Below are 15563 nucleotides of genomic sequence, written 5' to 3' on the forward strand. Positions count from 1 at the left end.
CAGAAATTAGTACAGTCTCTTTCCATGTTTCAATCACGGTGTCAATCATCAACTTCAAATGAGTAGTCATTATCAATGTAAGGTAAAAAAACATTCAGCTTACCAGAACTTCACTGAACCTTCATGCTAACTGCCAGCTTTTCATGTATGCACTTAAAATAAAAGTAATAGCCTGGTTGGCACTACAAATAATCTGAGTATCCTAAGAATTGAAAGAAAATGTAGGGGTCATTACATCCAACCCTCTCATTTTGTGGATAAGGAAACAAAATAAAGCTGAGAGAAATAAAGTGCATCATCACAGAGCCCTTCGAGATGAAAAACATGTTTTTCTGACTCTTAGCCACTATTCCTTGTGCTATATCATGCTATCTACAGAGCAAGAAAGATGCAGCCACAAGGGGTAGCCCAAGGCTTTACTGCAGCCACATCAAGGGACAAAAAGTGGGCAGGGCTGGGCACCTCAGTGCTAGAAGCAAGGCCCCAGCCCGCAGCCTGGCTGACAGCCTGCCACTCTTCTCGGCCTGCACCCTGCAACAGCCAACAGCTTTTCCAGCGATACTGCTGGGCGTTTTCCCCCGAGAGCTTTTGGGTTGATGGGGCAGAGTTTGAGGTATAGTAGCTGGCGCCCTCTTCCCAAGGTCCTTAGAATGAGGCCCTTGAAAAGTCACTCAGCAGGGTTGCTTCCATGGCTTCAGAGGAGCACAAGCCCTCCCCAAGGATGAGGGGAAATGACACCTCTCTGCTCCCTGCCTTTAAACAAGCATATTCCCAACTGGTTATCACACATATCCCTGCAAGTGTGTTTTAGCCCTGATGGTTTCCGCTTTCTAAACTTTTGCTCAATCACAGCATATATAGAAAATTCCAGAATCACCATTCTAAAACTCCATAGCATGGTCATGTGGAATTCATACTGACATGTTAGTGACTGTGGAGAACAAAATTTCTAATTGAAATTAGTTTGGGTAAAGTCTTATGTAGTTATTAGGGAAGCTATAATATATGCAGGATTTATATTGTTTGCCTACTGCAAACAACTGTATAAATGAATGAATGGATTGATAAAAATAATAACAGTCCTCCCCTGTGCAATCCAGGATTTCCTCTTCTCCCAAAAAATGAACACTTCAACAGTCTTTTAAAATCTTCATAATACCATATTTCATTCATTTAAACATACATGTACACACACATATTATTTTTTCCTAGAAATGTCCTTGGTAGGTATTCTTTTTATTAAAACAACTATATAACTGTGGAATTCAGGCTACATATTGCAGTTCCATGATTCTCTCATTAACCAGTAGAAAATAAAATCCAAAGAATAAACATCCCACCACTGCTAGTCCATACTTCCCACTACAGATCAATTCCCAAACTGCTAATAATCTCCACCATCTGTCAATCCCACTAAAAAACTGGTATGGATTTTCTTTGACAGTGTTAGCATTTCACTGGCCTGATTATAGAAAATAATCATGAAGAAGGTACTTACTGCATAGGCACCTATCAAAAATGCTGCATTTGCTCTTTTCCGTTGGTCAAAACAGGTGTAGTGCACTATTTTCTTTCTTGACAAACTATATGACTGGAAAGAGGAGATAAAAAAAATAAGGTAACCACAGAGACAATGTTAACATATACAGAAGGCAAACATCATCTCTTAACCTTCAAGATGTACCACAACCCATAAAATTTAACAACTTTCAACTTTAATTTCTATGGCATTTGAGGGTTAGAGAATTACTAGCTCAGACTTTGTACAGCCCAATCATAATGTAAGAATCAACAATATAATTAATATCTTTCTCTCCAAGAAAAGAAACTAATATGGTGGAAAATAATTAAATTATTGGCATCCCTATTACGAGGAAACATTTTTGATGATTTATTCTTAATCTTCTACAGAAAGTCTCTTCACCCTTTGTTACCCTCTATATGCCACTCCCACTCCCAGGAATGTTATCTATAGTTTTCATATAACACAATTTTTTTAAATGTCAACCAGTCTTACTGTGATCTCTAAAAAAATCTTATTTTTAAAGACCAATATTAATATTTTCTTTCTGGGATGTTCTATAACAACCCCCTTTTAATATCTGAAAATACATGGTTAATGGAAAAAGATCATTAAAAAATTATATCAGCAAACATCTTAATACAACACATTACAAATAGCCATCCATTAAATTCATGAATTCAAACAGTTATTAAGCACGTTATATGCCAGGCAATATGCTGCATGCTCAAGTATTTAACTAAGTTCAAAATAATCAACATGGCATGTTGTACACATGCTAAACATGAAAAAAATGACAAAAAGATCTTGTAAAATGAAATCAAATTATTAATCAAAACTCAAATAAGTATAAGACAATGGGAACACAATGCAATTCAATGAAATCTGCTTGATTTCTTCACTTTTCAAAATTTATGTATTTTAACAATTGATTTTTGAAATATAGGCACATAAACTATCTTTAATGGGCTAGCAAAAAAAAAACACAGGCACAAAAGTACATTTCAATATTCGTCTATAAATTCACATTGACTATAAAAGCAGCTTTTTCTATCTTACAAATTGACTACAACATACAGAAAATCCCTGCTTTTAGAACCTCTTTTAAAAAGGTAAATAGAGCTCAACTATGTACTTTTCTTGATCCTGCTATTGTCTATGAGGGAAAAAAAAAAAAAAAAAACTCTTCCATCTCTGAAGCCTGTTCTAAGACAAAACTGTAACACTCTGGCTTTATCATGTAACCACAGAAAGGGTATCCCTCCAATGAGCCCAGAAATCTTCATCACTCCAAGTCAGACATTTCTTTTATAACCAAAAATCATGTATATATATATATATATAATTTTTTTTTTGAGACAGAGTCTCGCTTTGTCACCCAGGCTGGAGTGCAGTGGCACAATCTCAGCTCACTGCAACCTCCGCCTCCCAGGTTCAAGCCATTCTCCTGCCTCAGCCTCCCATGCAGCTGGGACTACAGGCACCCACCACCACGGCCGGCTCCTTTTTGTATTTTTAGTAGAGACGGAGTTTCACCATGTTGGCCAGGCTGGTCTCAAACTCCTAGAATCACATTATCTGAAAATAGTAGTACCCTTTTATCTTTTACCTTTTTTTTTTGTTTGTTTTGTTTTGTTTTGAGACAGGTCTTACTCTGTCACCTAGCACCCAGGCTGGAGTGCAGTGGCATGATCTTGGCTCACTGCAGCCTTGACCTACTGGCCTCAATCAATCCTCCCACCTTGGCCTCCTGAGTTGCTGGGACCACAGGCACATGCCACCATGTCCAGCTAATATCTGTATTTTTTGTAGAGGTGAGGTCTTGCCATGTTGTCCAGGCTGGTCTTGAACTCCTGGGCTCAAGCGATCCACCTGCCTTGGCCTCCCAAAGTGCTGGGATTACAGGCGTGAGCCACGACACTCAGCCAGTAGTGCCCTTTTTATTAAACTTTTAAAAATTAGTATGTGAGGACAGGCCTGGTGGCTCATGCCTGTAATTCCAACACCCAAAGCGAGAGAAACACTTAGGGCAGGGAATTTGAGACTAGCCCAGGCAACATAGCAAGACCTCATCTCTACAAAAACACTGGGTAGGAGTATCACTTAAGCCCAGGAGACAGAGGCTGCAGTGAGCCATGAACATACCACAGCCGTCCAGCCTGTGCAACAGAATAAGAATTTGTCTCAAAAACAAACAAACAAACAAAAAATAGTATTTGACTCAAAGAAAGTCTCTTATTGCCAATGCCCTTATTTCCTGACAGGTTTATACAGATACTCCTATGAAATAGAGAGAAAAAAGGCACAGCATTTAATTCAGCTCAGTTGAGTTGATGCCTTGAAGTTACCTAGAGATGTAAAGGTTACAACCAATGGTGCTGACACTTGATTCCTCACTTTCTTAATTTGGGACTACTGACTGCCTGAACATTTCCTTTTTCTGTTTTATTTCATTGTCTCATTGTCTGTTGGGTGGTTGGTTGGTTTTGCCACTTATTTGTTCTCCATCAATAAGTTATGTTTGATTTACCAAAAAGGAAATAAAGTCTCTTCAGACCTAAGCATCTCCCATCATCTCTGAATTGCAAATATCTAAATACTGCCTTACACAGGCCAGGCTCTCAATAAACATGAGTCAGACTGAGCACAGGGACTCAACGCTCTCCTGGCTCCCAGCCTCTCACTATTTATGTTTCCTAATTCCCTAAAATACCTGTGGGGAAGAAAATATCAACAGTCTATCTTCAAGTCTGGATTAGCTTTTTTGATGCTCTTTTCTACTAAGAATTTAGGTTTCATGACAAACTACTGCTATTGTTTAATAATGTGAAACTATTTTACAAATCTACTTGCTGAAAGGGACAAGTCATAGTGCTGTTCTTTCATCACTGATGGTGATTTCTTCCTTGGGTTTTTTTGGAGGGGGTTGAGGGGAGTAGAATCTTTTGTGTTTGCCTGGTTTTGTTTTATCTCTCTCTCATTCTAAAGTATATAGAACACAGAGACTTATCCTGGAACATGAACCGTAAAACTAAAGGACAGAATTCTGAGGAAGACTTTCTTTTCACTGTATAGCTATAAATATTCTTTAAGTAAATATAATACAAATTAGCACTTTAAAGATTTTAGAAGAATGTTTAAACTTTATAAGCTTTCATAAATTACATCAGGTAAAGCATAGTCTTCACAAAATCTTCCTAGAAACTTTATTTAAAAATATTTCCTATGAGAAACTGCCCACAGGAAGCAAACATAACTGACTTTTTTTTTTTTTTTTTTTTTTTTTTTTAGAGCTTTCTGCCTGATTTTTAGGAAAATGTTTAAAGCTGCTAGCATTTACTTTGCTTAGATATTTTTGGAATTCAGTTTCCTCAGTTAAGTTTCAAAAGCACTCCAACCAAGAAATGATTTCCTGCTTAGTGAAGCTTGGCCAATATCTCCGAGGCCAAATCACTGAGAGTGGAGTTCTCTCACTCGAGGAATCAAAACGAATTCAAAGTGAATGAGAGCAGAGAACAATCTGCCAATCTCAAAATTAGACCTTGTCCTAATTTCCTAATTAATCTCAAATTTGCTAATCTCAAAATTAGGCCTTGTGCTAATGTCCTTTTCACAACTGGGCCTCCCTCTTACAGCCATCCTGGCCCATGGTTTTATACCAGTGATGCTGTTCAACAGAGGAGACATTTTGGTATTGGAACAAAAATTTGAGGGATAACAACATATTTTGTCAATTTTTTAGCTGATGTTTTATATGAGTGGGCTGATTTAAAAAAAAAAAAACTCTTTAATGTTTTTCCCTCTCAAATTTTAAGCATGTCCCCCACTTAAAAAATACTATTACATAATCAAAGCACCCTAGAAGAAGCAATACTAACACCCAGTGCAGACACTGATGACTGAAGTACCTTCTACGGAACATTAACTTCTCTTTTGAGATCTTTCATGGAAGAACCTTACCATGCAGACAAAGTCACAGTTTGGAGACAATAGGACAGGACTCTATATGAGCCCAGTCGATGTTTTCTCAGATTCTGCCCTAATATCAGGAGAATATCACGCCTCTAAATTGGACAGTGGCTTCTTCCTTATTCCAGTCTGTCTCCTCTGTAGCTGGGAACACAGGAAGGTGTCACCACGCCTGGCTAATTTTTGTATTTTTAGTAGAGATGGAGTTTCACCATGTTGGCCAGGCTGGTCTTGAACTCCTGACCTTAAGTGATCTGCTCACCCCAACCTCTCGAAGTGCAGGGATTACAAAGCAAATATGATGAGTGGGCCCTTCAAGGAGAACACTTGCAAAGTTATGCCTTAGCCACAGGCTTTCAATGAGCTATCTGCTCTATTACAGATTATTTTCTGCTTTACACAAGAAGCTCACAGGTTACAAAAACACCGTGTTCCATAGCAAAGACGTTTAAAATCGGTCAATTCCAATAAATACAGTGTAAATATATAATAGAGGGGGTCACAGAAAGAATACTAAGACCTCTGGACTATTTGCCGGCTCTGTAGCAGCACAGCACATGACCCATTATAAATCACAATCTGCAGGCAGCCACTATCCACCTTATGTTTTAGATTTCTATCTTGAAACTAGAACAAATACCCTTCTTTTTTCTTTCTTTTTTTTTTTTTTTTTTTTAATACCGTCTCACTCTGTCACCTAGGCTGGAATGCAGAGGCACGATCTTGGCTCACTGCAACCTCCACTTCCCAGGTTCAAGTAATTCTCGTGCCTCAGTCTCCTGAGTAGCTGGGACCACAGGCAGGTATCACCACACCTGGTTCATTTTTGTATTTTTAGTAGAGACGGTGTTTCACCATGTTGGCCAGGCTGGTCTTGAACTCCTGACCTCAAGTGATCTGCTCACCCCAATCTCTCAAAGTGCGGGGATTACAAAGCAAATACCCTTCTGAACTTTCTAGACTGAAGTGGACACAGCCAGCCCTCTATAATAACCATAACAACGGCTTGCATTTATTGTTCACTTGTGACATTTCAACATTTCCCAAAGCAATAGAAATGGCACCAGAGGGGTCTAGTTTAATCAGAAACATAATGTCTCCCAGACTAGAGGTCCTGGGCAAGGCTAAAATATAATGAGCATACTGTGTTTTACAAGGAGAACATAAGCCCAGAGCCAGAGAGGGCCTTTGAGGAACATTTACATGGCAAGAGTAGTAAGCAGGATCAATCCAGAACTTTCTCACTGAGCCTGATAATTTGTCTAAATCTTAATTGTGAGGCCATAACAAATTTCATGCTTCAGAATTTAAATAATTATCAGGTTGAATTGGTCAATAGTACTAAGATTTTTCAGAAATAATTAAATCTAACTCTAAATCGTATCATATTATTACTGTATTGTATTTCATTCTTTTAACAGATTGGTTCAGAATCACCTGCAGGGCTTATATAATAAAACACAGATTGTTGGGTCTCACCTCCAGAATTTCCAATTCAGTAGGGCCTGAGAATTTACATTTCTAACAGGTTTTCCAGTAATGCTGACACTGTTGGTCCAGACATCACACATTGAAATCCACTACTCTAAGAAATGGCTAAATTTTGGAGAAGCACTACCTAAACATGTACCTGGTTCCATCAATGGGAATCTTTTATATGGAAGCTAAAACGCTGTCCATCTGGTCAAGTTGTCCCCAAAGAACTCAACATTCTCTTAAAAAGGAATTCTAAATCATGCAATAAGCCTTTTAAAAGCATTTTACAAAAAACACATTTCCCCAGATTCCTCAGCAAACCTTATTACAATTTGTAAATTTATGCATTCCAGGTGATAACACTTTAGGAACAAGTCCCTTTAATGATTCCGTAATTAAGCTGCCTTAAATGTCATTATTCCAGAGGTTCCAAATTCAGACCTTCTCAGGTGCCAAGAATCTGAAGTGGGGCAGCTGGTAAACAAGAAAAGCATTCCCTATCCAAAGCACACTGAGCTCCAACCTGCTGCTCGTGAGGGAATCTGGGTGCAGAATGGTCAGATACTGCAATATTTCAAAAAAGTCAAAATGGAAGCTTTCATAAACTGCAGATATTGACTATGAATTAAAGTTTTTTAAACAGTGTTTATGCTCAAGAAAACATGTCTGTGGACAGAATGCAGGCCACAGGTGACCAATTTGCTAAATCTGGGTGCCATCATACTGCTGCTGAAGAAGATTCTATGGGTTCCATCAGCATAAAATGAGCAGCTGTTGTGTGTCAAACACTTTGCTGAGCAATGCAGTGACAAGGGGAGAAGAAACCCACTCTCTAACCTCAAAGGCTAATGAATATTTAATGCAAAATATTGGCCAAGGCTTATTACAGAGGAGAATAACTGTATAGGGATGCATTTACAGCACACAAGGACCAATAAAATGATACTAATTACAGGTACAGTAAGTGTTTCATTTAATAAGGCAAAAAAAAGTAGATAAAAGGTGGAATTTAGTATTGACTATCTATCAATTAACATAATCAAACCTACAGAAATTTCTGTATTGCTTACCTGAGAGTCAAAGTTTTGCCCCTGTTATGTAAATCATAAGTGTATATCATAAATACTAAATGTACTTATAAACCAAAGTACAATGACTGCTATGATAGAACAATACAAATTAAGATAAGGGTATTGACCCCAGACATTTTCCATCTTGGAAAGAAAAGCTATGTGAAAGGTTATATTCTAGTGGGATAACACCTTGCAAAACACAAGCCACAGCAACTTGGAGAGAGAAAAAATAATGACAAGCTGCACAAATAACAAATAGCTCAGGCTACGCTCGGATTATGGCAACAAACACAAATCATGCACTTGTTCAGCTTCAGTCAGGAGAGCACAAACTACTTAACCATTCAATAACAAAAGGTGATACAATTAGGCTCAAAGCCAAAGGCAAAAAGAAAAAAAAGAGTTAATGGTCAATTTAAAGAAACACAGAAAAGTAAAATCTTCAAGTTATTTGGTTAGAACGCTGTATTTAATTAAGCTGTATGAATCAGTCTGACTGAGCTAAGGAAGACATTAGTGCCGCCTGGATAAGATGCTGTTTAATAAAAATAGAGCCCATGCACCTCCTAAACATGCAAGTTCTGTCAATGATCATGGTCACATTAAGGAGATCACAGCACAGAGACCGCAATGACCAAGGCATCATTCTCTTACAGGTGGCTAGGCTAGACCAGTAATGGCCGCAGCAATCAGCATCTCCATAGCAATCAGTGTTCATCTCACTGCAAAAGCGATAAAATGAGCAGGTCTTCCTGTGAGCAGCCATGACCTTTACAAGTTTTACCTCCAACTTTCTCAGGAAAGGAATACTCTGGAAAATGTTCTTTGGCTGTACAAAACAAAATATGGTTTATGGTTTTATTTAGTGCCAAGATGAAATAGATTGAATCATTCCTTTAAAAAGAAAAAGGTGTCTCTGTGTGGCCCATTTTGTTACAAACCCAATACATTTCATTAACGAAAGAGCACAGTTGATTAAAGCAGAAGTCAAAATGTCAGAGAAAAGTTCCTCATAAAGATGATTTGATCGTGTTAATAATCAATAATTGAAGGCATGTGGGATTCTCTATAAACGGGGTTCTTCCTGCCTGAGGACTCCTAACAGGCATAAGTGGTTCTTGCCTTGCAAACTCTGTTTAGGCTCGCTCCCATGGGAGATGACATTGCTCTGGAGCCCCTAGAACCTCTTTAAAATACATGAACTATCTCCAGAATGTAGCTTGCTTTTCTTCCCTACAAACCCATGAGCTAGAAACAGATGAGAACCACATGAAGAAATCTCAGCATGTTTTTGTAGTTATAATAGGGTGGTCTAGTCATTATATCAAAAGAGTTCTTATGTATATAACCACCTGATATGGGGCAGGTGCCTGGTTTCCAGGATAGGATTATGGCACTGATTCATTCAGCAACAAGGACATTCCCTAAGCCCCACCATCTGCCAGATACTTCCAATGCTTCAATATAATCATTGGTTTCATCATGACCACCCCCTTCCCCTTTTACCCTGAAAGGGCTATGTGGGATGTTTTGTAAATTTAAAATTACATTTCTGTGAATATTCCCTTAATCCTTTTTTAAAACAGTCCTCAAGATTACTGTAATTATCCTGTTGATTCATAACAGCAGGTATTAAAAAAAAAAAAAAAGCACTGCCCTAGAAAATGTCCCCCTTTTTTAGAGATTTTTTTTCTCCAAGCTGAGGTTTTATTTTTCTCAGAGGAAAATGAAATCAATAATTAAAACTGTATTGATGGCCAAGCACAGTGGCTCATGCCTGTAATCCCACCACTTTGGGAGGCTGAGGCAGGAGAATAGCTGAAGCCCAGAAGTTCAAGACCAGCCTTATCAACGTAGTGCGTCCCTGCCTCTACAAAAACTGGAAAAAAAAAAAAAAAAAGTTAGCTGGGTGGGGTACAGCAGTGCACACCTATAGTTCCAGTTAGTCAGTTGACTGAAGTGGGAGAATCATCTAAGCCCAGGAGTTTGAGGCTGCAGTGAGCTATGACCGCACCACTGCACTCCAGGTGACACAGTAAGACCCCATCTCAAAAAAAAAAAAAAAAAAAAAAAAGAATAGATTGAGGAAGGTATTCAGTTTTTTCAAAATATCACAACTTTGTCTTTTGTTAGTAAAGTCTTCTTTTTCAGAAGACGTTAGCCCAGTGTTCTTAGCATTGTCTGTGTCAACGATCCCTCTGAGAACCTGAAGAAAAGCCATGAAGCCTCCCAGAAGAAAAATGTAAATGCATACAAAATTGTACATATAATTTCAAGGGTTTATGGATCCCTTGAATTACCAGAATAATAATTCCGGCTCTAGCCTATCAATCATTGATGACATTTAACATTAAATAACATACAGTTTAACAAATTGTTCTCACTTCAATGCATCTTCCCTCTTTTGATTGCGTCCCCTTATCCTAGGGGAAATACCAAAAAGTAACCTATTACTGCTTCAATCCTAGTACTGACAATTTTTTAAAGCAGGTTTTTTGTTGGTGATGATGCCTTTTATGTTTGGATTTTTAATCTAAGCATACATTTGATGGAATAATTTTCCATTCTAATTGACATAATTAAAATAAGGGCATTGGGAATAGCATGTGTATGGACACATACACACAAAAATAGCGATAAATCACCACCTCAAATCATCAACTGGAAAAAATACCTTCTCATTTCAAAAATGAGAAATTTGGGATTGGAATAAAATGTACAGCAAAATATTACCTATCTATATAAAGCATAGAATAAGGAAGAAAAATCATACAAGCTTTCTTGGAAGGAATAAAAATTTCCAAACTAAAAAATGAAATGTGCCTAAAAGAATTGGGAAATCACACAAGAGAAGAATTCTAAGAAGTTGTTACTGGTTAACACAGTGTGAAATTACTCAGAGAAGTAAAGGAGTTTGAGGATCCAGCAAATGCCATCAGATTCGGCATTTAAGATGCTATTAGAGCAGTTTCAGTAGAGTAGGGAAGGCAAAAGTGAGATAAGAAAGGGCTAAGAAATCAGCGCACAGGAAGGATGGAGGCCGGCTCTTCTTCTGCAACCTGTGGAAGCAAAAGGAGAAAGGGGGATCTGCAAATAAAGGGGATCATGACAAAGTCAAAAGACGTCTCTGTGTGTCTGTTGTCCCTGCACTGGGCACTGAGAACACAAAGATATATTATATCCTCCACCTCCCACCCTCTAGGAGGTCATAGTCTAGCGAGAATGACAGGTGCAAACAGGTCATCACAATTCATCAAGGATAGAGAGCTGCACAGAGAATTATGGGAAAACAAGGGAGGCACCCTCAATCCAGTCCAAAAGGACAGGAAGATGCTTCCTAAAAGGTAGTGGCTGGACAAAGTATTAAAGAATGAAGAACTATCAAGCCAAAGGGTAAGGACATCCCAGTCAGACTGGTCTTCATGAGCAAATGCATGGAACAGCTGGTATGGCAGAGTAAAGTGCAAGGCTGGGAGTGGCAAGGGTATTGCTGCTTCCCAGTAAATTAGTGCATGAAATCATCCACTGGGAAGACACCAAGGGTGAGAGCTGACAAGGCAGAAAGACAAGAAAGCAAAGTACCCAAGACCTTACTGAAGTAAGTGACCACAGGCTGCATGCAAGAGACATCAGCAGGGTGCCAGTGGACTGAGAGAACAGGGAGACTGAAAGTCTAGCAATCCCAGTAGTGTGAGAGGGACAGAATGTGCAAGGTGAGTAACAAAGGCATTTTCCAAAGGGGAGAATCTGGAGTCTGGGTTCCTGGAAGTGAAGCAGACAGAATGGCCCTAACACTTACAGGAATGAAAGAGGCAGAGAAGACTCAAAGTCAGCGTGGGACAACAAGGTGAGGTAGCTGGGGCAACGCGAAGAGTGAACAAAGGGTGACTTTAAACCAGAGGCTATGGTTGCTACCGAAGGTGGAAAGGAGGACAGGAAAAATGCAGTCGAGAGCCATGAAATCTAGCACTGACTTTACCTGCTGCATTGGGCAAGTCACACACCTTTCCCAGGCCTCCCTTTCTGAGTCTTGCCTAAATGCTCATTTAGATTGCTAAAATTATATTGGACAGCTTTCCCATATAGAAACAATAGCTTTAAGGCTGAGAGGCAGGTGTTCATCAATTTTGTAGAAGAACTGTCTTTATTATATTCCCTATCAGAATTCACAAATGTTACATTGGTAACTTTATTATGTATAGGACTTTAAAATGTACAAAGCTTTTACATATTGATACACTTTGGATATTTGTCCTGTGCAAATCTCATGTGATCCCCAGTGTTAAGAGGTGGGGCCTTGGGTCATGGGAGCAGATCCCTCATGAACGGCTCAGTGCCATTCTGAGGGGATTGAGTGAGTTTTCACTCTTAGTTCCCCCAAGATTTGGTTGTTAAAAAGAGTGTGGCACCTCCCTCCCCTCTCCTTTGCTCCCTCTCTCGCCATATGACATGACTGTTCCCCTTCACCTTCTGCCTTGAGTGAAAGCTTCCTGAGGGACTCACCAGAAGCAGATATTGGTGCCATACTTCATGTACAAAGCCTGTGGAACCGTGAGCCAAATATAACTCTTTTCTTTATATATAAATTACCTAGCCTCTGGTATTCCTTTGTAGCAAGGCAAAACAGACTAAGACACATATATTTTCTAATACAATACTAACCACCACCCCGTGACAGTTCTATAATTCCTGTTTCACGGATGAAGAAACTAAGATTCCACAAAACTGAAGCAATTCCAACTTTGGATTGGTACAGTAAATCTTTTTCTCCTAATTAGAGATTCTATTTAGTATGCTTCATTGAGATAACTCACGACTTATCAACATTTAAGTTTTTAAAACGCAATCATTCAGCAAGTAATACAGTGCCCATTAATTGTCCTAAAGCTACATATGTCATTCCAGACATCCAACAGATTACCTTACCACTAAAATGAACCAAGTGGAGTTTTAATAAAGTTTAAACTTTATTAAACTTCCATAATGTTGAAACAAAGCACTATAAATGAAAGCAAATAGAAACAAGTTTACATACATACACTTACCATACTGTTCAGTGTAGGAAATGGTAGAAAAAAATAGTCTCAACTCAACCCATCTAATCTTGTGCAACTGCTATGAGTAGAACACTGAGTCACACTAGTGATTTTACTTTCCTGATAATGACTCCTTTCTCTTTGGCTACCCTAGATAGTATTTAGTTCCCAGATTAATTATAACACCCAATTCATTCCAACTACATACTAATGACTAATCAAGACAGCAAAGAAATTCCTTGGTCTTCAAAAGAAAAAAATAGACTTCCATTATTTATTAATTTCCTTTTCTTGTTTATTCAGCCATTAAAAGTTCATTTTATTTAAAAAGGATATTATTTACTTCCTTGGTGATTGCAAAAACCTCTATTTTACTTTCTAAAATACTGGTTTCTTTTCTGAAAAACAGATCTGGCTTAATTAAAGGAATTTACATGTATCTTTTCAAGTCAGACAACTTTATAAGTTAATTCCTATAAAAGTTGAGTAAAACAGATTTTATTGGGTTGGTTCAAAAGTAATTGTGGTTTTTAACATTAAAAGTAATTGTAAAAACCACAACTGCTTTTGCACCAACCTAATATGTTATATGATTATTGATTCTTTTTGGTATAATTCCATGTCCACCTCTCACTTTGAAATCAATGGCAAAACTTCAAATTCATAAGGATACAACATATTCTACAGGAAATTCTCCATCAGACTGCTTTTTATACCTAAGTTCATTAAAAACCAATCAAATCAAAAGACAATCACATGTTAACATGTCCAAGGCATTGTACTATGTAACACTAGTAATATTTTACCCAGCAGAAAGAGTAAAATACCTGAGCACTATAATTTATTATTTACCCTTAAGAGTCTGCTGTATAGTATTTTGTCTTTCAAACTGAAATCGTTAAGATCTTCATTTAGAAATTGGAAGACAACGAGATACATACTGCTTTCTGTGTGATAAAACTAGGTATATAGATGAGTTTCCTCATATGCTTGAAGAAGTTCACTAAAACTAGGTATATAGATGAGTTTCCTCATATGCTTGAAGAAGAAAAAAAAAGCCACATGTCAAAATCCACATAAAAGTACAGAAAATGAAACCAGATACCCATGTGAAACCAAAAATATAGATGAATACTAAATGTATGACCAGAATGCTATCATCTCAGTTAAAATTCCATTCTCTGTCACTGCTGGTTCATCAATCTCACTTGGCTGTTAACCACACAGAACATTTAAGAAACATGCAAAAAATTTCAATCTTGACCAAACAGAAAATGTTATGCACACAGCTCCAGCCATGATGAGCCCTTTTCATCACTTGGAAATAGGGTCCACAGGCATATCTGAAAGTTTCAGAAAAATTATCCTAGGAGGGAATTTGATAGACTCATTAACAACAGCCTAAAAGGATTTGTGCTTTCTTTCTTAGATCACTATTCCAGTGACTTCATTCAGCTCATATTGCAACTCATTCTGAAAACTGAAAGAGGTTAGCATGTCCTTTGTGGTATAATCAGGAGGATCACTTCCAAATTCTAGGTGAACTACTCACATAAATTTCCAGAGATCAAGATCATCTGACTAAATATTGCATGCACACCAACCCCACTGAGCAGACCCTATGGTTCAAATATTTTAACTCCAAATTACAAATATCACTACAATACTCACTTTTAGTTTCTTGTTTAGTTTGCAGCAATATCTGTACACCATTGCCAAGTTCAGCGGTCCAAAATCTGCATAGAAACTAAGATACAAGAAAAACAAAAAAGTTAGTATTTAGTAAAAGTACAACTTTCAGTAACATCAATGTTCATCTTTAATTTCATTAAATTTACAATCAAATTTCAATTATCTTATAACCAATCTGATCTATGGTATAATCCAAATAACTAATGCTTTCATCCTAATGCCCTCTAGTTACTCTAACTAGTCTCTATTTTAACAGGGAACTAGTGGCTGGGTGCGGTGGCTCATGCCTGTAATCCCAACACTTTGGGAAGCCAGGGCAGGCAGATTGCCTGAGGTCAGGCGTTCGAGACCAGCCTGACCAACATGGAGAAACGCCGTCTCTACTAAAAATAAAAAATTAGCCAGAAGCGGGGGCACCTGCCTGTAATCCCAGCTACACCGGAGGCTGAGGCAGGAGAATCGCTGGAACCCAGGAGGTGGAGGTTACAGTGAGCCAGAGATCGCACCACTGTACTCCAGCCTAGGCAACAAGAGCGAAACTCCATCTCAAAAAAAAAAAGGAAACTAATTGGACAGTTTTAAGTTCCACCTCCTTTTATCTGCCTGCCAGACCATTTAAGTAAACACACTAAAGAGCAGGCAAGGAAAGAACCAACAGGAATATAACAAGTAGATGGCCTGTACTACTTGCTTTTATTTCTTTATCATATATTTTAGTCATAAACTTACTTGTATACTTTGGATTCCAATTATTCCACTCAAACATAGCTCACAATTCTCAAGTATCTTAAATCC

The 15563-nt window shown here is 38.1% G+C and overlaps 1 protein-coding gene across 4 annotated transcripts in view; it reads right to left on the reverse strand.

The window, feature by feature from the left end:
- CDC14A (cell division cycle 14A) overlaps positions 1-15563 on the reverse strand; it is a 169613-nt gene that overhangs the window by 130383 nt on the left and 23667 nt on the right. For all 4 annotated transcript variants that reach the window (XM_023191294.2, XM_023191296.3, XM_023191293.3 and 1 more), the window contains exons 3-4: positions 14748-14823; positions 1499-1591 (exon numbers count right to left, since the gene is read on the reverse strand). In XM_023191294.2, coding sequence (XP_023047062.1) covers positions 1499-1591; positions 14748-14823 — 169 coding nt within the window. The remainder of the gene's footprint in view (positions 1-1498; positions 1592-14747; positions 14824-15563) is intronic.

The sequence above is a fragment of the Piliocolobus tephrosceles genome, chromosome 1, assembly GCF_002776525.5.
Source record: "Piliocolobus tephrosceles isolate RC106 chromosome 1, ASM277652v3, whole genome shotgun sequence".
Lineage (NCBI taxonomy): Eukaryota > Metazoa > Chordata > Mammalia > Primates > Cercopithecidae > Piliocolobus > Piliocolobus tephrosceles.